Here is a 25176-nt window from a genome sequence, read left to right on the forward strand (position 1 = left end):
TTTTGTGTGCTTCTGTCATAACCTTTATTCATGGTTCTGAAAAACTATATTACGCAAAGCATATACATTACTGTTCAAAAGTTTGGGGTCAATAAGTTTTTTTTTTTTTTTTTCGTATTCAACAAGGATTCATTAAATTATTCAAAAGAAACAGTAAAGTCATTTACATAGTTACAACAAAATATCTATATCAAGTAAATGCTCTTCTTTTAAACTTTCTATTTATCAAAGAATCCATCCTGAAAAAAAAAAAAAAAAAAATGGTTTCCACAAAAATATTAAGCGGCACAACTGTTTTTATCTAGGATAATAAGAATAAAGGAGTAATAACTGTTAAAAAATTATACTGTGCCATGACAGGAATACATTACATTTTATTTATTTTTTTTTTTTTTAAATAGACACCAATTATTTTAAATTATAAATTATAATAATATTTTACAATATTAGTGTTTTTCTGTATTTTTTCTTTCAAAAATCTTAATGACACCAGTACAGTATAAGTACAGACATTTCTCAAAAGAACTAATGCAAAAGAGCAAACAAAGGATTTGTTTAGTTTAGACAAGGCCTAATGAAGAAGTCGTTTTACATTAAAATGTGTATACCGTAGTCAAAGGAAGGAGAAAAAATGCTGCTGGAATCCAAGAATCATCTGAATGATACAGAACAGAAAGAAAACCAATCCCTTGTCCTACCTCCCACTTTCAAATTTCTTTCCTCCAAGGAACATTCTGGTATGACACCGTACTTCTTTAGTTTCCTGACAGATTACTTCCGTTTTTTTGCTGCTGACAGTCAGTATGATTGGAAATCAAAGGTCAGCGCAGTCTGTCAGCATATAGGGTGCAATGTGCAATCTCCTGCCTTTCCTTACGTGCACATTTAACATTGGTAACAACTGATTTTTGGCACACTAGAATAGTAATGGGGTTCATTTATGTGAACTTGATGCCAGCCCCTCTGACAGTCCATTGCTAAAGCAAAGTTATGCCCACTCACTGCTGCTAGGCTGTACTCTCTGCCACCATGTAATATCCCCACAGCTCAGTGCATCACAGGGAACATAAACTCTCGAATCCAAACACCAGGTCAAGTGTGACAGAGAATAAATCTCAAGCTTTGCCAAGAGTGGGCCTCTGTGAGGGAGAGATAGCATTTGTTGCTGATTTGTAAGAGGGATTCAGTGGAAGGCTGTACTGGAGACCCACATGGCAGTCTCCTGACACATGTTTACAATCTGTGCACAGTACTGCAAGCTTGCTCCTCATTAAATTACTTGCATGAGGATTTAATGAGCCCCTCTCGAAACCCTCTCATACCCCAGTGTCAAGTGCACCGAGTAGGAAGGAAGGAAGGTGAGAGAAGACAAATGAGATCCCTCAAAGACCTACATGTTTTCTTTCCTCTGCAGGTGAGGTCTACATCCTTGCCTCCAGCAAAAGCACGGCCTTACAGTCGCACAGCGGAAAACTCTACAAGTTGGTGGACCCCAAAAGGTGCGTTTAGCTTTGAATACACAGAGAAACATATTGTATACAATAGAGTTTATGCAACAGCCTCTCTGTTTTTCCATTTTCATTGCTCGCATGTGAAATAAGTGATGTTACTGCTGAGCAATGCTAATATTGAAACTTGCATAATTAATTCCATTTTTATTCCGCTTTGCAAAACATCCCCTGGTATTCTTCTTACATGCTATGGTTTGCACATCTGCGTGGTTAGTTTATGCCAAGAGAGAGGTTATTTTAAAGAATGTTAAAACATGCATGTTTTGTGCATGCAATGAAAGTCAAAAGCAACATTGAACTGCATTGACTTTCATTGTGTGGACAAAAACACTTTACCAAATAACTTTTTTTGTGTGTGTTTCACGGAAAAAAATACAGATTTGAAACGACATAAGGGTGCGTTAATAATGACAGAATGTTCATTTTGAGGTGAACTATCCCATTAAAGCATTACTCATTTTCACTCACAGACACGCACAAGGAGTCTAGCTTCCCTTAAACAAATCATCACACAACTGCCGGTCTTGGCCAACACAAACCTCAGCCATAATTGGAGAGTAAGCATACCATTTCCAAATGTTAGTGTAACGTGTTTCTAACACCAACACAGTCAAGTTGGCTTGGACAGCGCTGGTTAACTAGTGAGTCTGTGTGGTCGTTTGGGTGTTTTCCTTGCTTTGACAGGACTTACACACCTGTCTTCAACAGAGGGAATGTTTTCCTTGAGAACCTTGAGTACGTTCATATGTTGGTGAATCTGCGGCCGAACAAAATGCATCCAATTGACATACATGTGCACGGGTTCACGACAATTCAACAAATGTGAATGGAGTCAGTTAAAGGATTTAATCATTTCTGTATGCTCATGGGCTTTTTTCAATATGGCTTAATTTACCCCGTGTGTTTTATACCACTAAAAGCCACTTTTATGATAGATCTTGAAAATATGTCGTTCTCACCAAGCCAAGTACATATGAAAGGCATATCATCTATTAGAAATGAGCATATGAATTCCCACACAACAACTGCCAAAAGTGTTTGCATGTTTAATAGATCAGATATATCATTTCCAAAAAAAGGAACATTACAATAGGCACAGGCAGATCTGTCAAGTCTCTAATTCAAACCAATTGCTCATGAAACTTGTTTTTGTGCTTTCTATGCCATTCAAAATCCTTTTACTAGACCTTTATACACCATTAGAACTATATAAATTACCCACAATTATCAGGTGAAATAATTTATAACTTGAACAGAATCTCTTTTTTATATATATATATTTACAAAAATAGCAAAAAAATACATCTTGTTCATTAGTCACATGCAAAATTGTGCACAAATCGTACACTGAATATTAGCATAGTGTCATATGACAAAGCAGTGAAATTCAAAAAAGCTGAAATTTCATGTTGTATTCATTCTCACATTTTAATAATTTGCAGATCCACATTGCAATAATACCACCTGTTAGTTTACACAGTTGTATGTTTCTAATGAGGACACAGTTGCATTTCAGTTGGTCTTGTGTAAATCCAGAAAAAAGCATTCTGGATAAAAACTTTATAATAGACATCCTTATTTAAGTGAGGACTGAAGGCTTTGAAAATTAAAACTGAAAAACATTCCAGAGAAAAGTTTAAAATAATATCCAAGTGAATATCCAAGAGGTGACTGTCAGTTCAATTATCTGGAAGTGGAAGCAATCCAGACATTGTTCCTCTAAACTCTAAACCTCTAAACATACAAACAGGAAGCAGAAAGGCTAATGATCACTTTGAAAAAGCTACAAAGTTCAGTATCTAAGAACCATGCAGAGGTGCACCAGTCAATTATAAGATAAGAGTTCTTTGTAACACTGACACGTATAGGGGACCATGAGATGGCACATCTGAAGTTTTGCTTAGTAGTGGCCATGTTGCAGTTTTGGTCCAGATAAGACCTAGATTCAAAGCAGTATGTGTGGCATAAATCTAACACTGCCCTCATCTTGGTGTACACTATACCTGCAGTGAAGTATGCTGGCATGGCTATGGGTGGCTATGTTTCATCAGCAGGAAATGGGTATCTTAGCTGCTTTTCCACCGAAATTACCCGGAACAATTTGTCCCAGGAACTTTCCCCCACCCAAACCTGTTGCTGTCTGCGATTCCATCACGACCTAAAGTACTGTGAAGATTAAGTCCGGTGATGTAGGACTGCACGAAACTGTCCAGTTCCAGCTGGATTTTGTCCTCCGCATATAAGCCTAATAAAGCCTGAACCTCGTCATCTGTCCATTGGTCGTATTTTTAAACTCCATCGTTGATTCGAATAGCAAACAACTCTTATTGCACGCACCACAACAGACTTTTAAAAATGGTGGTTGAAATAAAATGTGTGAACTCAACCAGTCAGCATGTTCATCGCCCATGTCCCATCCCCGAATGTTCCGGAACTTTGGAAAAATAGTACCTAGTGAGCAGGTACTTTCTGAGGGACAAATTTTTACCCTGAACTTCATTTAGACCCTGGTTCCTGCGGTCGAAACACACTGAGTACTACTCCAAAGTCCCTAGTTCATGGGGAAGTTCCTGTGGTGGAAACACGGATCTTGTTAAAAATAAAGAGAGATATGTATCAGTATGCAAAGACACTACAAATTACAGTAACAAAAATCCCAGTGTCCTACCATGTCAAAGTCCAATCTTAATCCAAACATTTTTCCAGTCCAAACTGAAACCTGGAGCAAATCTGCCTGGAAGAATGAGCCAATATCACATTTAATAAATAAATAGAGATTGACATTTCTGCAAAAAGTGACTTTTAAAAATATAAGATTTTGTATATTGAATCATTATGCTATGAAACAATGAAATGCAGATATTGCTGAGAACATTTACATGTAGGAATTCAGCAAAAATTTGAGAGAAAATTGCTTGAAGGCCTGAATATTTTTGCAAGGCACTGTATACCCAGGTGACGACAGTGCCACCCAAGTCTAATGCTATTAATTACCACAGATGTTTCCATGAGTCTCCTAAACAAGGCCCCTCAAACGTACTTTATTTATGTTTTCTGGCATTGCTGCATTTTTCCAAAGAACAATTCTTTCCACCATTGATTGGAGTTGTTTAGTCTGTCAGACCTGTGGTGTTGGGTTCACTGTTTTATACATCTTGTCACTTTTTGTGATCTAATTACCAAATAAAAGAGGTGATATAACAATTCTGAGTGACTAGCACTGTCAAGTGGGGTGGTCCAGCATTTATTTTGAGTTTCTACATTTACATCTTTCCTGTATCCTTTAACCTTTGCGTTCTGGCTAGGGTTGAGAGCTTTAAAATAGCCACATTGTTACGATTTTGATCTGCTGCGTTGAACTTTTGGGTTGTACAACTTTGTGGTCGGGGAGATGGCATTAAATATCATATATGAAAGTCAAGCATTTGAGATGTTGCAGTAAACCTTACCAGGATGACTGCACCCATCTGAGTTTGTTTAGCAGTCCGTTAACGTAGAATAATAAATAGGCCACCACAGATAGAAATATATGCATGTCAATGTCCAAAATGGACAAGAGAGAGACTGTAGGATTGTTTATTGGCCGGTGGCAATAACTGAGAATATGTCAGTAACTGAACTTTTTATATATATATATATATATATATATATATATATATATATATATATATTGTTTTTTTGGTAATATAAAACATAAACTGACGCACATCCTCAGTCTTTTTCCTTTTTATTTATTTATTTATTTTTTTTACTAGTCCAGTGTATTCAATATTGAAATCAGTAGCAGCTCCTAACTGTGAATTTAGGTAGAGCAGATTCTGGGTCCTAGCACTAGTATATAATAAATATTTTGCTTTATATTCGAATCGCTAAACACATGCAGAACACTTTTGTCAGAATTCTAATGTCCTAATGTATTATTCAGCCTGAGGGTGACACTCAAATGTTGATTGATAGGCTTTAAGTACACGCTCATGAAATGCCATGTTACAATTGCCTTAATGTAGTATTTATTGCCTCCAAATGGTGTTTTAGAATTTTTACAAGTTGTGGAGGAAATTAGTTGGGAAAAAGAAACTCATTTCTCAGAACAAACCTAAAACAAACACAACAGAACTATATAAAAGGCTATTCACATGAGCATGTTTAAACTAAAAGATTTAAACATTCATTAGTTTAATACGTTACTCCACATAGGAAAACAGACATATTACTGACCTGATGCAGAATGATATACACATAGCTGAAGCCGATTGATATCGCCTTGGTCTGGAGCGAGGTTTATGTAAGGTAGTGTGAAAATAAGCTGGGCAGTCTCAAATCTGCCCCAATGGCTCTCTATTAGAGCGTGCTGCAATTCTAGTTTTCACCATAGATTTACATTGGAAAATTGTGGGACCCTGTAGAGCTGGGGAGGGCATGTATCATGTTAATATCATGATACATGCCTGACGAAGCCATATGCTAAATTTTAATATATCCTGCTCACTTTATGACTTAAATAGCCTAGAAAATCCAAAAATATTTGTTGCAGAATGCTGAACACATTTACAATTTATTATTGCTTCAGTTTATTTAAAATTCTATGGTTCGGATAAATATTTTGGTGGGTATCTGCCCCACCTGTCCTTACAGATGAGCCACGGCTGATTGAAATGTTATCTAAAAAAAAAAAAATGTTGCTCTGTTAACAAAGTTCATCATATATAAGATACAAGAAGTGAGAACTTAATAGCAATTTTTTTTTTTTTTTTTTGGAATATACAGTCTGTTCTGACATCTGTATAAGAACATCCACACATACACTATCACAGAAATCTAGAAATGTTTGAGGAACACATCACAGAAACACATTTCTCATTGCTTTTTCACTAAAATAGATGCAAGCATTGCAGTGTTCTGGTTGAGAGTTACTTGAGTGACTTCTTTAGTGACTTTTATTCGCATTTTCGAGCACCAGACCTGAAGATATGTCAGAAAGCAAATATAAAAATGTGTCTTCCATGACATTGGATTTTGTTGGCTGAATGTGTTGAATGGTTTCTTTAGAAGCACTTTTCTGTAGCGATATTGAAGTTGCAAATTCCTCTAGGCCTAAGTGTGTGTCAAGATATACAAACACTTTAAATAGTGCTCACATTCTCCTGGTCCCCATCTCTCACAAGTCTCCTTTATTTCATGGTCTGTACTAAATCTCTCCCGCTCACAACCATGTTCCTCCCCTTGACAAAGACCCTTAGGGGTGGTACTGAATGGCCTACAGCTACAATACACAGTAAATTTTTTGATACAATGTATCCACAAAGAGGTGCTAACAAAAGAGAGAGATTACAAAAAGGACAGAGGAGTCACACAGAGTGCCTTGATGAAGCCTTTTTTGCCATGCTCGAACACTCCTCAGCTCTTCACCCCTCTACCCGTGCGCTTGCTTTCATCAAATAACTCAACTGTTTCTTACTATCAAAGCCAACAAGTTAAGCCAAGACATATTAAACCATCTTATAAAGCAAAGCTCTGAAATTTTCATTTCAGAGATACCGGATTCATTACCTATGAGTGGCCGCACACAGAATCTGAATTCCTCAATTGAATTCATTCACCAAGTTCTACATGTCTTCCATCCCTTGCAGTTTCAGTTGTGAAATATTGTGGCTTATTAATTATGCTTTCAGCTACCAATAACACATCCAAATCGATTCCACTAATAATTCAAAACTACTACTTCTAAAATCAGCATAAGAGGCACCAAAAAATCCACAACTTCCACAACTTCCTCAGCTTCAATGTAAATGATTTCTTCCTAGGTGGAACATGCATAACAGGGAGGAAAACTGGGATTATGGCTAGCATATTGTGCAAAACAATCCTTGGATGGACAAAAAGAGTGCTTGGGCAGCTGATGTGTTCAACCTCCCATTCAAGCTACAGGACAGTCTTAAACTAATAAGCTGGGGCGTTCTTTTAATTTATCAGTCTGTGTTTTATGCAAGTGGCCTCACAGAGTTGATACATTCCCACAGTGCCTGTTGACCCAGCTGTCTTTGTCAAGTGCCACGGCAGCAGGTGTTGTTTTCATGGCCACCCTGCCAGTAATACAAACTGTTTAGTAGCGCCGCTGACCCCGACGTCATTAACAGTGTTAGCCCAATCCTCTAGGGAGCGCCTCTTTCTCCTCTTTCCCTCCCTCCCTCTCTTTCTTTTTCACTATCCATCTCTATTTCTTTCTCTTCCTCATCTTTTCTGTCTCTCTGTTTTTAACAACGTAACAGCCTGTCACAACAACACAAAAAACAAAAAACGGGGAAAAAAAGTGTGGATGAAAGACAAGAAAGACCTGATATGGGTGCTGAAAGTGTTAGAGGGGAGCATGGGAACTGCTCCCCCACCAGACCCCCCAGTGCATCCTGCCAGAATTCCCTTGTTACCACCCTATTCCTGCCATCAGTCACTAAAGCTGTCAGGGAAACTCAGAGATCCAACAACCCATTCTCTCATGGACACTCCTAAGGCTGGTTCACACTGTCCTGAAGAGCACCAACATCCAAAGGTTGTTGGGTTTTGTTAAACTTTTTCAGTTTGTTAAACATGTTGGCATCTCTTGTCAACAAATTAGCATGTTCAGTTGATTTTTGGAAAATCACACTTCATTGTGAACTGTTGCCATGACAAGGTAAGCATCCCTGCCAGCTCCATAGAAACAAATGTGCACAGGAGTGGCAACTGCCTTGGTGGAGAACTAGGACTGTCAATCACAATTAATTCAAATTGTTGTAGTCTATGTGTCAAAACAATGTGTTATTGCTGGACTATGGAAATGTGTTAAAATATGTAATATATGAGCAATATCGCACTCGTAGCAGTGTATATCAGCACGGCTGTGATTCAGCCGTAGGTAATCACAGCATGCTGATATAAAGCCATATTGCACGGCTATGAGTGTGATAACAGTTCAATAGCACAAGTGTTTAAATAAATAGGAACAACAACTGAGTGTCTTTAAAAACCCTCTTTTGTGCAGAACTACTTCCTTCAGCCATGGATTTACATTATCTCACAAAAGTGATTACACCCCTCACATTTCAGCAACCATTTTAGTATATCTTCTCAAGGGACAATACTATAGAAATTAAACTTGGATATATTTTAGAGTAGTCAATGTGCTGCTTGTATAGCAGTATAGATTTACTGTCCTCTTAAAATAACTTAACATACAGCCATTATTGTCAAAATAGCTGGCAACAAAAGTGAGTACACCCTAAGTGATAACAGTTGTATGTTGTTTAACCATGCAAAGCCACGTGTCCTATTCATCATGTTCATGTTTTTGTCTGCTTGACAGGACCATACAAATGTGTGGATCTTGTATTAGAGCAGTTAAAATGTGGTGCTTTGAGTACAATTCTCTCATACTGAACACTGGATGTTCAACATGGCACCTCATGGCCAGAGAACTCTCTGAGAATTTGATAATTAGAATTGTTGCTCTTCACAAAGATTGCCTAGGCTATAAGAAGATCGGTAACACCATGAAACTGAGTTACAGCACAGTGGCCAGGGTCATAGAGAGAGGTTTTCCAAGACATGTTCCACTCAGAACAGGCCAAAGAAGTCGAATCAAAGAAGCTGAGACCTTGTGTTGTGCGTCAGGTGCAGAAGCTGGCTTCAAAAAACATACGCATGAGTTCTGCCAGCATTGATTTTGAGGTTGCAGAAATGGAAGGTCAGCTTGTCAGTGCTCAGACCATACACCGCACACTGCAACAAGTCGGTTTGCATGGCCATCATCCCAGAAGGAAGCCTCTTCTGAAGCTGGCTCACAAGAAAGCCCGCAAACAGTTTGCTGAAGACAACCTGTCCAAGAGCATGAATTACTGGAACCATGTCCTGTGGTGTGATGAGACTAAGATAAACTTGTTTGGCTCAGATGGTGTCAGGCATGTGTGGCGACGCCCTGGTGAGAAGTACCAAGAAAATTGTGTCTTGCCTACAGTCAAGCATGATGGTGGTAACATCATGGTCTGGGGCTGCATGATTGCTGCTGGTACTGGGGTGCTCTGCTTCATTGAGGGAAACATGGATTCCAACATGTACTGTGACATTGTGAAGCAGAACATGATGACCTCCCTTCAGAAACCAGGCTGAATGGCATGATAATGACCCCAAACACACTACTGCCAAGACGACAACTGCCTTGCTGAGGAAGCTGAAGGTGTAGGTGATGGAGTGGCCAAGTATGTCTCCAGACCTGAAACCTATTGAGCACCTGTGGGGCATCGTCAAACGGAAAGTGGAGAAGCGCCATGTGTCTAACATCCAGCAGCTCTGTGATGTCACTATGGAGAAGTGGAAGAGCATCCCAGCAACAACCTGTGCAGCTCTGGTGAATTCCATGCCCGGGGGATTAAGGCAGTGTTAAATAACAATGGGTCTCACACAAAATATTGACGCTTTGGACACAGTTTTGACATGTTCACTTAGGGTGTACTCACTTTTGTTGCCAGTTATTTAGACAATAATGGCTATACGTTGAGTTATTTTCAGAGGACAGTAAATCTATACTGCTATACAAGCTGCACATTGTCTACTCTAAAGTATATCTAATTTTCATTTCTATAGTATTGTAATAAAACGGTTGCTGAAATGTGAGGGGTGTACTCACTTTTGTGAGATACTGTAAATCTCAAGTTGACAGTTTAACAGTTGTGACCAAGCCTCCATTAATAATTCTAAAACGTCACTTTAGAACTAGTAACGAAGGAACATTGACGAAGGAACATTGACGAATTAATGAACAAAGCTTCATTGAAGCTTATTGTATTATGTGGAGTATTATGGTATTATGAGAGCGAGATCGACTACCTGTATTTATTCTTCAGGTTGATGTCCATAATATTATATCCGTTATAATGAAATTAGTTTGAATGTCCACAGAGGAACGCAACATCTTTGTCTTTGTCCTTTTAAAAGTTCCCACAGCGCTGTCTAATGGCGTAATAATGTAACTTTCACTGATACTTTCTCAATACCAAATACGATGAACAACAATGAACAACAATATCTATTATAAAAGACAAACACAAGTAAACAATTCAGTCAAACATACAAAAGTATTGCTCCAGTACAGGATTTAAGTGAAATAATAGCCTAAATATAAAGTTATGAAATTTAATTTTCCACTTAACCCAAATCGTTTAGCTGTGGAACAAGTAATAGGTTAAACCAAAGATTGTCCGTTTGATATACCCCAAATGAATTATATTTTTAACCACTATCTACATAAGAGCCAGCAGCAAATACCCTAATGACTGGCTGAGATGAAGCCACTCTCTGCGGGTACATGAGCGCTGAACGGCTGCTGACGGCTTGGAACTCGCTGTGAAAGCGTCAAAAAAATTGTAAAATAGATGTTTATATAGGAGTCACATATTTGAGGTCTAAATAATTAAATTCTTGCCTAAAAAACTCTTTAAACTACATTTCGTGACATAACAACATTAATATTTATAAAAAATATGGTAGATTTGCTTGACCGCCATGACAGTTGCCGCAAACGGAGTGATACAAACGGTGAAACAGTACCAGTGCTGATACTGGGAGAATATCTCATGGCTCTCAGCCAATCAGATTCGAGAACCAGAAAGAACTGTTGTACAAATAAATAAATATACATCTTTATATATATATATATATATATATATATATATATATATATATATATATATATATATAAATATATATATCCTAAATTATCCTGTATTAAAAGAGTAGCTTACCCAAAAAGTATTCTGTCATCATTTGTTTTTTTTACATCATTCGTCATGACTTTCATTTATCTTCAAACAAATGACAAAACTTTTTTTTGTCCAGCCATTAAAAGTCCATCCAGCAAAAATGTACATGCATAAAGTACAATAAAAGTAATCCATGTGACTTAAGCAGTTTAATCCAAGTCTTCTGAAGAGATACAATCTCTTTATATGATGAACAGATATAATTTTGCCTTTTAATTATTTATAAAAGTGACCAACGCACATATATAGAGCTCATCAAATACGGTAAACATGGAACCATGCTTGCTTGACATATGATAACCAATGAGATTTGTTGATATGTTGGTACTGTAGCTTGATATGAGATGTGTAGCAAACTGGGGTGAAGTACTTTTAATCCTGGGCTTTCAGTCTGAACCATTAAAGGTACCTTCTGCACCAATAGTGGCATGAAATAGAACTGCAAAATATAATCATCGTTTCCCAGAGATGGGCACAAATACATCAAAATGTATTTAGTTACAAATTACAAATACTTACTCATCAAATGTATTTAAATAAAATACAAAATACTGCTGTGAAAAAATGTATCTAATTAAAATACAGTCATTTATAATTTGAAAATACAAACAAAATCTACACACAATCATTTAAAGTGTGAGAGTAACAATGGAGTTAGGTACACGTAAGAGAGAGTTGCTCTCATTTGCTATGTAATATCCAAACCATTTGAAGTGCACACAATTATTTAACAGTAGCATTCAAGTAAGAAATAATACACAATTTGAATATATTTATAGAATATATATATATATCTATATTTATATATATATAGAATTTGAATCAAATGAAAAACCACTGCACAGTCCTCACTGTATGAATTAAATATAGATTGATGATCCTTGTAAAGATACTAGAGTTATTCAGTCAGGAGCAGTGAGTGATTTTCTCTTTTACTTTTGTTGCTTGATTAACATTAATAACAGACAGCAGCAGGTTTAATAGACTGCTGTCACTTTAAGAACGAACGCATGGATCGAATATACTGAAACACATTCAGTTTTCACTTGACCCACCCACCCGCAAATTATCCGCAGCTCCCACGGATATAATGGCGATCCGCGCATCACTAGACTAAGTGCACGTCACACTTTATCCTGCAAGCCAATTCACAAATTCTAGCTACTGTATTGGCGCTAATCTCTTGTCCTATAATGACATTCAGTGAATAGTATCTGATAGTATATTTTACTAGATACTTTACAGTTTAACTGAGCACAAAAGCAGCTTTTTTACTTGCTTCTAACCTTGTTCACAATGACCACGCCGGCATTTTCTACCCGGCTGTGCCAGGTGTTGCATAATCCCACAGTTTGTACACTCTTCAAAAGTCAAGCTTAAAATGGCTTAGTTAGTCTCTGCACATTAAACTGCATTTAGTATTTTAACATAGAAAAAATAACACACTTCACCTTTAAATACTGTGATTCTACTTCCATTCTTTCCACAACCCTCAGCATTAAGCACAGGATCATTGGCCACCTAACTTTCCAATACACCACCTCTAGTGAGATACACAGGATGTGAACTCACCAAGAGCTCTCCAGCCTGTTTCCCATAGAGTTACTGCTTCACTGGAGTCCAATTACAGTGTGTTTGTGTGTGTGCTGGCCTGTTGGGTATGTCAACAGCCCTGCTGCTCACTAATAGACAGCCTTCAAGAGATTTGCCTGGCTCATTAAGCAGTGTGTTTAGCTGAGTGATGCATAAGAATGTTTGGAGAGCCGAACTTCGGACAGGTTCATCACAAGCCACTTACTTTGACACTGAGGTTTTGCATTTGAAATTCATTATGCACAAAAGCCTTATTATTTCCAGACATTGCTATGCTTAGCCTGTATTTGGTTGTGGGATTGTAGGTATTGCACACAAACTGTTCGTAGTGTATTAAATTTCCACACACATTAATTTTAGGTGATATAGGTATAGGTGAGAATAATTAATCCACAAAGATCACTAATCAAATCAATAATTCTCTATCTGACTATTCATACAAAGTAGCATCTTTTCTCACACTTGCAGAACTTCTGTTTTAGACAGACTGCCAGATAAACACTAATTTCAAACTTTACTTGTACTCTAGTAATTGTCAATGGTTTATTTTGTTTATAGTTTCTGTGACACAACAGCATATAAAAAGATTAGCATCGATTGTATCCCACAACAAGTTACTGTAAATAAATATTTATATACATTTTTACAGCGATAAAAATCATAGGCAACAAAAAGTGAATGGATGTCTTTGTGTATGGGTGCACCGATATTAAAAATTATAGACAATACCAATAAGCCAATAATTTTTATTTTATAGCCAATATTGGATTTTTATTTTATAGGATATTGGATTTTTTATTTTTATTTTATATATATATTATCAATTTTTATTTTATAGCCAATATAATGGCTGATATTAACATTCTACTGTTTGTCAAAAATTAAAAATACACTAAAAATTAACATTCAGTCATCACACAGGCATCACATATTATGTACTTAATGTACTTACAGTACATTTTCACATTTGATAAAGTCTTAAGATTAAAAAAAAATTAAAAAGAAATTCTAATGTTGATACGTTACTGATACTGTATATTGTGCATTTCTTTGTAAATAAATCACTCCATATTTTAAAAGTTAGCATGACGTCCTCCTATCATAGGATGGCTTATTTGTCTCTAAACAAGTTTTCCATGTATACTTATTTATGAAATGCTATGCTTTATGAAGGCATTATGAAATACTATGCGTTTGCATGTTTGTCAAGCGTTTAATTAAAGGGAAAACATGTCTGTGTGTAGGATGAGAGAAGTAGAAACAAAAAAACCCTAGTTGACCATCAATGCTCTGTGACTCCTGCAGGCCACAGGTCCCTAAGGAGTGCAGACGGCCGGTGGAAGATCCAGAGATGCTAAGCACCGCTTGCTCCCGTGAATGCAAGAACGGCCACTGTACACCCACTGGCAAATGCTGCTGCAGTGCTGGCTGGGAGGGCCCCTTCTGCTTACGAGGTACAGAGCCAATCAGAGCACTTTCCCTCTGTCTTTAATTTCAAATTGCCTGAAACTTCCAACCTCTTTCAACATTTCAGCTTATTTCTGCTTTTGCTTGTCATTCGCAGCCAAATGCGAACCCACCTGTCGCAATGGTGGGGTCTGTGTGGAGCCCAACAAGTGTCTCTGCAAGGAAGGATTCTCCGGCAGCCAGTGTGAGAAAGGCGAGCGAGGAACACGAGGGGACGGTGAGAAAGACAGCATCCTGGAGCACATCATTGACATGACGTCTTACCTGCTGGACCTCACCAGTTATATTGTATAAAAAAACAGGGCAGGATGATAACGCGCTCTTCACCGGTTGGCAGACTGAACGTTACGGAGGCCTTTCAGAGTTTGCCTTCAGGACACCATCCCCAATCTCCAACTGCCCCTCACCTGATCCTCCTCTCCCACCACTGTTCGTTTTCATGAGCCACAGGCTTTGATCTTCATGCTTCCCTACACCATCTGCACTCCCACCCCTATGCACAAATACGCACGTGGCCAACACATAACAGGGTGGCCAATGGAACCTCAATGCGCATAGCTAAAGGGGTCGCATGTTGGAGGTACCACGCAAGGGTTCTCCGGTTTTTACTGCTGGTATGGTGTGTAAAGTCTGGTCCACTTAAAGTCAAGTGTCCCGGCAAGAGGACTCACAAAGCACTGGAAGCCCCACATGAGACCAACTCGGATGTTCGGTCCAACCCCAACATGGGCACCGGTTTGTACTACAGGACTAATTGGGATTTTAGGGAGTCAACAGCGCTCATTTAGGAAAGTTAAATGGACAGACAGTCTACCAAACTGAACTGTACCATAAAGTAAATCACTGCCATGGATTCACAGGTTGTTTAAAGAAGGGAGGGAAAGTAGCTGTCAGTACAGCCACAAAACCATACAGCAGACTTAGTCTTATCCAGCAGGTCTGTGTATAACTGGAGAATCATTTTGATGGGACTTGATGCCAGTTTACATGCAGTTTAGAAAACCGATCTGCTAAAATGTCCATCTTCTTGATATAAATGCTGAAACGATCAATGAGGATCCTGCAAAGTCAAAACTGAATATTGGTTGTATCCCATTGATGTTTCATTTAGATCAAAACTAAAGTGAAATGTAAATCTTTTAAGAATGTTCGGACAGTCACTTTTATTACATTAATTTAATAATTAAGATGACTGGTTTGCGGAGAAACTAACCTAAAGAGGTAACTGCTCTGGTTAAAGTTGCAGTATCAGCTATACTATTTTCCTATAGTTGTTCATGACCATGCACGCTGCTTTCATTGCAAATTGTATATCTTATCATATTTTAAAATGTTCATATATCTTTTTTCTGTGAGATATCAAGCACAGAATCTTTTTTGTTTTTGTTTTTGTTTTTTCATATAGAAAACCCTCATAAGGTGTTTTTAGCAAATACAGCTTTTGTCTCACTTTAAATACAAAGGTTATTTGACAGTCACAATGGGAAGCTTCATTTAATGTTCTCCATATTTTTTTTCTAAACACCAAACCATATTCAGTTTTGTCACATACAAAAGGGAACAAGACTGGTGACTGGTGTACATTTCATATAGTACTGTACTGAGATAAGTACTACTTAGATTTGCCATTGTTTTAATAGAGGAGGGTTTATTTTTTTAAGGAATAATATATGGGAGAGGAGCAGTTTTGCATTAAGCCTGTAAAATCATTTTATGTATTTTACTTAGAGATACTTACACAGTTCCGTTGAAGCTACAACTTCTATAAAAACCTAATTTAAATCTATAACATTGTTCTCTTACTATCAAGAGTGCTTTGACAGAAAAAAAAAAAGTTAAAGTTAGATCTTTCCTTCTAACTATGTGATTCTCTAAATCAAGGCTCAAGCTATAATTTTAGAGCCCGTTTTTATTTGAGTTAATCTGCTCATGATTGAATAGAAGAGACTGTTAAATATGCTATATCATGTCAAGACCCCATAGTATCCCTCTAAAAACTGATTCTTTATAGAGCGAATTTAAAAAAAAAAAAAAAAAAATAAATATATATATATATATATATATATATATATATATATACACAAATAGAAGTTGTTGGTTGAGCTCTATCCAGTAGACGAACTAGCAAATTCACTACAACTCAAGTAGAAATACTTCATATATCCTCATCAGATCAGCTGTTTTATTTACTGAATAACTAATATGACTGAAACTAGACTAATATAAGACCACTACTACATTCTGTTCAGTTTTAGACTCATTTGTAACCAGTGAGGTCAGGAATATTAACAATGTTTCATTGAGCCCTTTTTTGATGTGTTTCTTCTCATTGAAGGTTTACAGCCCCCTCTAAAATAGTCAGGTGTATTCAATGTTTATAGTATAATCACTTTTTTCTCTCAAAGACAAGTATAATTAACAACAATCCCCGTGTGTTCATTACTTTCTATTCAGTGCATTTTAGCATTCTTTGTTGCAGTATGTGTAAGGAATCCAAGCTGTAAATCTACTCTATAATTTTAGCACTTAATGTGAAACCTGCATTGGAGCTGCTGGGAAGGTGTCATGTGAATAGAGTAACCCTGTTTCTTTTATTATTTAAGTAGATATGCCTTAAAGTTATTTAAGTTGTCTACAATGTTTTTACTGTTGTATGTGAAGAAATATGGTCATTTATTGTAAATAACTAGGTTTATCTTGGGTTCTTCTCAGAAATATCAATATGTTTATTAAAGTGTATAGCATGTTTGAGAACTTAATGAATGACTCCTTTACTTTTTTTCTCTAAAATTTGATACAATTTGTTCAGAATATGTGATATGGGTGGTTTTTCATAAACATTATTATATCAGTCTGTAGGGTGTCTGCAGTATTACACACATGCATATTCTTTGTTTTATCTTGCTAAACTAAATAAAAAATACAATTATTTCCCAGTTAATAAAAGCTATCAGAGTTTACATGTGCATCTGGTATCTGTTGTGGTTTAGCACTAGGAAGTGTCTAATTTCTTGTCACCATCCAAATTTCTATTTTCTTCTGTCATCAAGGTACAGAAAGGTGCACTTAGAGGTTGTCAAAAACATTTCCCAGTGTAGAATGTCAAGTCACCTTCAACAGTTCTGTTGCTCAGATGAAAGTAACATCATTAAATGAGGCTGTTATATGGTATGTCCACAACAACAACAAAATGCTTGCTTTAAAAATGCCCATTCAGTGCTGTCCTCTGCAAAACTTTCCAGAAGCAGTACATGTTGAGTGTAGGTTGATAGCGTTATTAAATTCCATTTCCAAACATCAATCAGGTTGAGTGGTCATTATAATAATGAATGAGGACCACCCACGTCACCATAGTCACCCCAATGTATTTAGAGTAACGCAATACTAAGTTGTCTGTGCGTTGTTCGGAGCCAATCAAAATTGTGTTGGGGGAGCAGGGCCGATAGGGGTGTATTTGAGTTTATATACTATCTGTGGCATGAATCATTACTTTTCATTTGGAATGGTTTTCTTTCTCTTCCCCAAAGGGCCTTTGACCGGCTATATTTCATAAACAGTGTAACCCGGCACTCAGCATAAACATGACGAGACTGTATACTAAATATTTGCAAAACTCTGATGGTTGGAAAACTCGCTTATAATATCATATACACAGAATAAAGACTTATCGGGCAGATAATGGGTTTAGATAAGAGAATGACAAGAGATAGGTACATAATACTTTATCTATATTGTATTTGTTGATATATGTATATTGATGAACTTCCAGGAACACCATACTTAATCTATTAAACAGAACACACACATCTACTTTTATCACACCCGTGCTTTAGCAGAGTATTCTATTACCTCATATATTTATGTGACTGTGCCAGTGAGGACTACTGCTGAAGTGTGTGTGGTCATGACTGAGGAAGTCTGAGTCCCTCAGAGCCTCACTGATGAAGCTATGGATCAAAACGCACCCTCAAAATTAGAGCAAACATGCATCAGTGTTCTCCTTTGAGCCACCTCCTTAAAGGGATAGTTTGTTCAAAAATGAAAACTGTCATCAATTACTTGCAATGAATTTCTTTCTTCTGTGAAACACAAAAGCAGATATTTGAAGAAGTGTCTTTGTCCGTACAGTGGAAGTATAAAAAGCATAAATTTAACGTAAAATAAGTAATCCATACACATCCAGTAGTGTAATCCAAGTTTTTCACATAATACAATCATTTTGTATGATGAACAGAGGGAGATTTCAGTGGTTGTTTACTGCCAAATCAATACAACCCTAATCAAATATGGCAATAATAGACCTTAGTCAGGGAATCGCCATATTTATTTTAAAGGAATGAAATTTGTTAAATTTAATATGGTGCTAATATGACTTAAGGTCTATATGGTGAAACATAGATAAGAATTAAACCTCTCTGGTTCATTCTCTTGGGTGATGACATCATGATGTAATATCACATGATCAAGTGACTGTATAGTATCGCTTCAGAAAATTTGGAATTTAAACTACTAGAGGTGTTTGGATCTTGAAGTTTTTGGATCTCACGACTTTCATTGTATGGAGAAAACTGCTAAAATGTTCTTCAAATAACTTCTTTTATGTTGCACAGAAGAAATAAAATCTTTTGAGTTTGGAACGACATGATGGTGAGTAAATAATGACATAATTTTCACTTTTGTTTGAGCTATTCCCTTTAAATTTAACAAAAAAAGAAACCAGCACACAAGGTAGTGATATACCCTACATGTCAACAGGTCCATGCTATCTTCCAGGTTTTACCTCAGCTAGTAGAACTAACCTCTCTTTGTCAAGCGCTCTAGCACATTGCATATGGCAGATTAGCTTAAAAGAGAAACTCTCTCCAAGGCCTTGGATCTCCATTCCTGACACGCATCCATGAAATGATGCAATTATTGTTCCTACTGGGGCCCAATCTGTCATGTAAACACACACACGCCATCCAAGGACAAGGACTGGAGATTGGCAGGAGGAGACAGGTAGATGTCAGGATGAGAGAATGATAGAAAGGGGGGATGGGTGTGGAGGACTTCGTTTTGCATGCCAATTTGTTGTTTGCGTGCAGTATTTTAGATGCAGGATGTGAATGCAATGGTTGAGTGTGTGTGGCGCTTCACTCATGCAATGAGACACTTTGTCTTTTTTGTCCATCTTCCTGTACCGCGATCCTTAGCGGGGCTTAGTAAACAATTGGTATCAACAGAATGGGACCACCTAGGTAAAAGTTTCCATGTTGAGGCATTTTTTCAAACTGTGGCCGCAAATTTTCCCAAACACATTAAAACAAGCTAGGCAAATGTTTTATGATGGTACTTGCGTAGCATATTGTTATATTAACCTGTGCAAAACGGTCATTCATCTTGGCAAACTTGCTGTGTTTCTGTGCTTCAGATCTATGAGGCCCCTTGAGCTTACCTAACTAAAAAGTCAACGGGCTACATCAAAAGCCACAGTCAAGCCTTCTGCAGTATGATCAAAGGAGATGGATGGGCTTTAGCTTATAGATGTGCACTAAAGACCTTGCAAGGTCATCTGTAAAAGTGGATAAGGAAATTCTCCTCACCTTTACATATTCTGGCACCAGTGAAGTGATAAAAAATTTCATGTAAGACCAGCAAAGAATTGCATTGAACATTCTGTACATTTCCAATAATTCTACCAACTTAAAGGCATAGTTCACCCAAAAATTACAATTCTGTCATCATTTAGGGTTCTTTTACACGACAACGATGTACTAAAAACAGAAAAGTTTTCCTTTGCATTTTTCGAGTATATGCGACAACATTGTCAAACGATCCCCATTTACACGGATCTGCGGAAAAATGTTAAAAACACAGTATTATGGATGCCAGGCCAGTAGTAGTCACTTTGTAAAGAAACACTGCAAGCCTGTTGACTGAACACATAATACACATGCGCATGACATCACAAATTTGCATTTTTGTAGTTTACACAGAGACGATAATGTTGTCGTTTTTAAAAACTTGCATTTTTCTGTTTTCAAAAGTTTGCTGTTTCAGGCCCCCAAAATGCTGTTGTCATGTAAATTAATGACCAAAACACATACAAAGTTTTTCGTTTTTAGTTGAAAAGAGCATAATGTAAATGGCCCCTTACTCGCCCTTATGTCGCATGATTTTCTTTAATTTCATTCAAATAATGAAAGTCTTAAAATGTATAAACAACCTGTAAATTGACGTCACAGCTAATATTAGTCGCTAATAAAAATCTTTAAGACATAATTTTATTGCTGCTCCAGAAGAAGAGTAATTCACATGACTTTTATGGCTAATCGTCTTCAATACAGGTACTTAAATAAAAAAAAATAAAAAATAAAAATTGAGATGAGACGAAAAAGTCAATGCTTTTGCATTCCTCCAAGAAACTTTATTTGCTTGCAAAACCTTTGCGTTCCCCCGAGAAACGCAAAATGTTTTGCATTGCCCTGAGAAACTTTGCATTTGCTCGCAAAATCTTTTAAATTCTTTGCGAGTGAACGCAAAGTTTCTTAGGGAACATAAAACATTTGTAAGAGAATGCAAAAGCATTGACAAATGATTTTTCCTCCCTCCCCTTCCTGCAGCATGTCCCCAAGTACTTATGCTCACCAAGGCTCTGTATATTTGAAATAGAATTATTTATAACAATAAAAAAGCCTTTACTGACAAATTTATCAAATTAATGCATTCCTGCTGAATAACTCTTAATTTCTTGCAAAAAAAACTACTGATATATTTAGACGTAGACGTGATAGTCATATAAATGTTTTTTGTGTTGTGTTCCTCGCAATAGAACTTAATCAGCACAGTATGTGCTTATGACTCAAGCACGTTGTGTTTACAATGGCTCTTTTGTGTATCGGGTGGGTTAATGAGGCCAGGCATAGCTGGACCATGATGTGCGTGATGATTTCTTGTGTTGCTGTTGTCTGTGTAAGTTGCCTTACTGTCTGTCAACTCCCTGAGAATCTGGAGTTTACAAGCTGCATTGTGAATCTGAAGGGATAACAGTCAAAACTGACAGCCCACACACGCTCCTGATAAACATATACTTGTGCATGTGGAGAAATACACAAACACACACACATCCTTAATGGGAAACATCCTGATCTGACGTGGTCTTGTCCACCCTGAACCAGATGTGCATGTTAAAATTAAATTAATCATCCCAAAGTAACCTGCATGTTTTAATATCAGGTTAATATAATAAGAATCTAGATTTTCTTGCTGTCCATTGATATTATTGTCATATATATTTTGGTTAGACTTTATTTTAAGGTGTCCTTGTAATAGTGTAATTATACAGTTAAAGGGATGGTTCACCCAAAAATGAAAATTTGATGTTTATCTGCTTACCCCCAGAGCATCCAAGATGTAGGTGTCTTTGTTTCTTCAGTAGAACACAAATGATGATTTTTAACTGCAACCGCTGCCATCTGTCAGTGGTATAATGCAAGTCAGCGGGAACTTGGACTATAAGAGTAAATAAAACATGACAGACAAATCCAAATTAAACCCTGCGGCTCGTGACGACACATTGATGTCCTAAGTCACGAAACGATCGGTTTGTGCGAGAAACCGAACAGTATTTATATCATTTTTTACCTCTAATACACCACTATGTCCAACGGCATTCATCACTCGATTCGTTTGGTCTGATCGCACTCTGACAACGGCAGTGATGTCTCGCTCTCATTGAAGTATATGCGCAAGACATCACTGCCGCTGTCAGAGCGCGATCAGACCAAACGAATCGAGTGATGAATGCAGCAAAAGACACCTTGTAACGGCCACCTAATTTGTTATGTACCTTTAAGACACCTCCCGTGATGTCATGCGTTGTTTAGGTGGGTGTGTCTGTGTAGCTTTTGCACTGGGTGATGTCAGGGTGCCATGGATTACCTTAAAGACAAGCTGACTTCTGCACCTGTCTTGAGATTTCTGGACTTTTCCCTTCCTTTTTTCATTCATGCTGATGCATGTGATGTCGGACTTGGTGCTGCCCTCATGCAAAAGGACAAAGATGACAGAGAGGTTGTGGTGGCCTATGCGAGCCGTGCCCAAGAACACTTCAGACCGTATGTGACCACACTTCACGTGACCATTGTCTTGGACCATTACAGTCTAAAATGGTTAATGTCCCGTCCAAATCTCACAGGCAGGCTGGCTAGGTGGTCCCTCCGCTTACAAGATTTTGATTTTAACATTGTCCATAAGCCAGGGGTGAGTAATAAAGTTCCTGATGCCCAATCTCGCAACCCCATGCCTTCTTGTGACGCACCCATAGACATTCTGCCTGAGTACGCTGTTATAGGGGGCCTTGACCTGCATGCCTTGCCTCCTGTGATCTTTTCAGATCGTTAGCACATAAGACATCTGCAACTCAATGATCCGGTTACAGGGGAACTTGTACACATGCTTGACGAGCAAGAGCAGAGTGACACAGGAGAGCTGTCACAGTATACAATGCATGATGATCTTCTGTACTTCAAAGATGGCAAAGTGCCTTGTAGCCTTCATCCTCTGAAGCAGCTTAAGCTTTATGCTCCTATTGCCATCAGACGATCTTTGCTGGAATATTACCATGATCACCCAACCGCTGGACATTTGGGGACAACAAAAACTGTGGCCAGACTAAAACAGATTTTTCTGGCCAAAAATGTCGTCGGAGGCCAAAAAGTATGTAATCTCTTGTGATGTTTGTCAGTTCACTAAACCTAGTCAAAGGAAACCTGCTGGGTGTATGATACCGATTTGCCCCCAAAGAACCTGGGAGTGCACTGGAGTTGACTTTGTAGGGCCTTTACCTCGCACATCTTGAGGAAACGCTTATAACCTTGTTTTTATAGACTATTTTTTGAAGTGGGTGGAAGTCAGCTCCGTGAGAGAAGCAACTGCACAGGTAGCGGCAAGCAAGCTGCTCAGTGAGGTCTTTGCACGACATGGTGCCCCTACATACCTGATTTCGGACAGAGGATCTTTTCAAAAATGTACTCCCTGCATTAGGCTCTAAACACAGACTCACGACTGCGTACCACCCCCAAACGAATGCAACAGAGAGGGTGAATCGCACCTTGCAGACTGCAATTCGTGCCTACATCGGCAATAAACACACCACTTGGGACCGTTATCTTGCGCAAATTTGTTTTGCCCTAAGAACTGCCCCACTTGAGAGTACGGGCCAAAGCCCTTCCATGTTGCTATATGCACGGGAATTGGATACGCCTCTCGATCTCATTACAAAGCCAAACTCTGATGGTCTTGGTGAGCCAGGTATTCCTTATCCTGAAAGCCTGATGTCATTAATTCAAGATGCACATGATCATGCAAGGGCTGTCCTGGATAGTAGCCACGCCAAAAGAAAGCATTACTATGACCGTAAACGTCGTTCTGTCTCTTACTGTGTAAATGACCTGGTTAGAGTAAGGACACATCCCTGATCTGATGCCCTGGCTAGCTTCACAGCCAAGCTGGCACCTTTGTATACTGGACCGTATCGTGTCACACAGAAACTGTCAGATGTGAACAATAGGCTCACGGACGTGAGTACAGGGGGAGACACAGGTGTCTTTCATGTTGTGAACCTGCAACCATTCCGTACCTGGGATTCATGTAATGGCCCGCAGCATGTGACTTCAGAGAGTTGCTTGAAAGGAGCTCCTTGTGACTGTTCATTTCATGATGAGGTGCCTGGGGACAAGGATGAAAACGTTTCTGTCACAGAGTTTGCTAGGCCTGAATCCGGGGAAGACTGCAGACAGTCAGTGATGGACAATGTTGATTGTTTTCCTGACCAGGGGGTCGACGTAACCTCTCAGACCGATAATTTTTCTGTCAGTGACTGTGGCGTTGCTATAACATGAGACCTAGGCTGGTGCCAAGAATCACCTCTGGGTGGTCAACTAACAGCTGGACAAATACATACCACTCTGACACACTTGACCTTAAATGACGTAGTATGCATGCCAGTGAAAGCTCACTGTTCTCTATTCAACACTGCAGAGTTTGAAATTATACATTTACTGTTAACACACAGTCTGTTGACAATTTACGTTTTGATGTCAGAGAAAAAGTTTTAGAAACCAGAAAAGGTAACCCATTGTGCGTCTGTGATGGGTTATGTGCTGTTTTCATTTAATTGAAATGTGTCGCTACAGAATATGTATTTTGGTTCAACTGTACTGTCATGTATGCCAGTTGGTGCCATGTCAATACATGCCCCTATGTGATCTGACACTCTTTACAACTGTTCATGTATGAGGTTGTAAGGTACTGTTATTACTCAGTTGTGCATGGCTGAGGACAGCCTTTGTTTTCCTGGGGGGGATCTGTAACAGCCACCTAATTTGTTATGTACCTTTAAGACACCTCCCGTGATGTCATGCGTTGTTTAGGTGGGTGTGTCTGTGTAGTTTTTGCGCTGGTGATATAGCAGACTGTTCTAATATACTCTGCTCCAGAAAGCATCCTGATTCTTTTATTATTTTTATTTGTAATTCTGCCAGAGTGTGCGCTGTATTTTTCTCCCCACTCTCTTTCATGTATGCAGAGAGTGCGAGGATCCTTTAAAGCTAGGTATAAAGACGTATGGGATTACCAACTCTATCGACTATGAGTATTCTTTTCCTTCTTTTATCCCTGACATCTGGGCAAATCTAAAACACTCTGGTCGAGGTTACAACCTGATGAAAAACTTCAGCAGAAGAAAACAGCCAAGCAACAAAAACAACATAAAAGTTATAATAGATAAATTAAATTTGCACTGTTTTCTTTTTAACATGATTCCCAATTATTTA

General features: G+C 38.1%; 1 protein-coding gene and 1 long non-coding RNA gene across 5 annotated transcripts in view; one reads left to right on the forward strand and one right to left on the reverse strand.

Moving 5' to 3' along the window:
• The window catches only part of LOC125272071 (hedgehog interacting protein), a 47182-nt gene extending 32050 nt beyond the window's left edge, over window positions 1-15132 (forward strand). For all 4 annotated transcript variants that reach the window (XM_048196650.1, XM_048196651.1, XM_048196647.1 and 1 more), the window contains exons 11-13: window positions 1415-1499; window positions 14201-14349; window positions 14460-15132. In XM_048196650.1, the coding sequence (XP_048052607.1) occupies window positions 1415-1499; window positions 14201-14349; window positions 14460-14656 (431 nt within the window). In that variant the 3' untranslated portion in view covers window positions 14657-15132. The remainder of the gene's footprint in view (window positions 1-1414; window positions 1500-14200; window positions 14350-14459) is intronic.
• The window catches only part of LOC125272077, a 70532-nt gene that overhangs the window by 14700 nt on the left and 30656 nt on the right, over window positions 1-25176 (reverse strand). The window lies entirely within an intron of this gene.

This window comes from Megalobrama amblycephala, linkage group LG7 (genome assembly GCF_018812025.1).
Source record: "Megalobrama amblycephala isolate DHTTF-2021 linkage group LG7, ASM1881202v1, whole genome shotgun sequence".
Lineage (NCBI taxonomy): Eukaryota > Metazoa > Chordata > Actinopteri > Cypriniformes > Xenocyprididae > Megalobrama > Megalobrama amblycephala.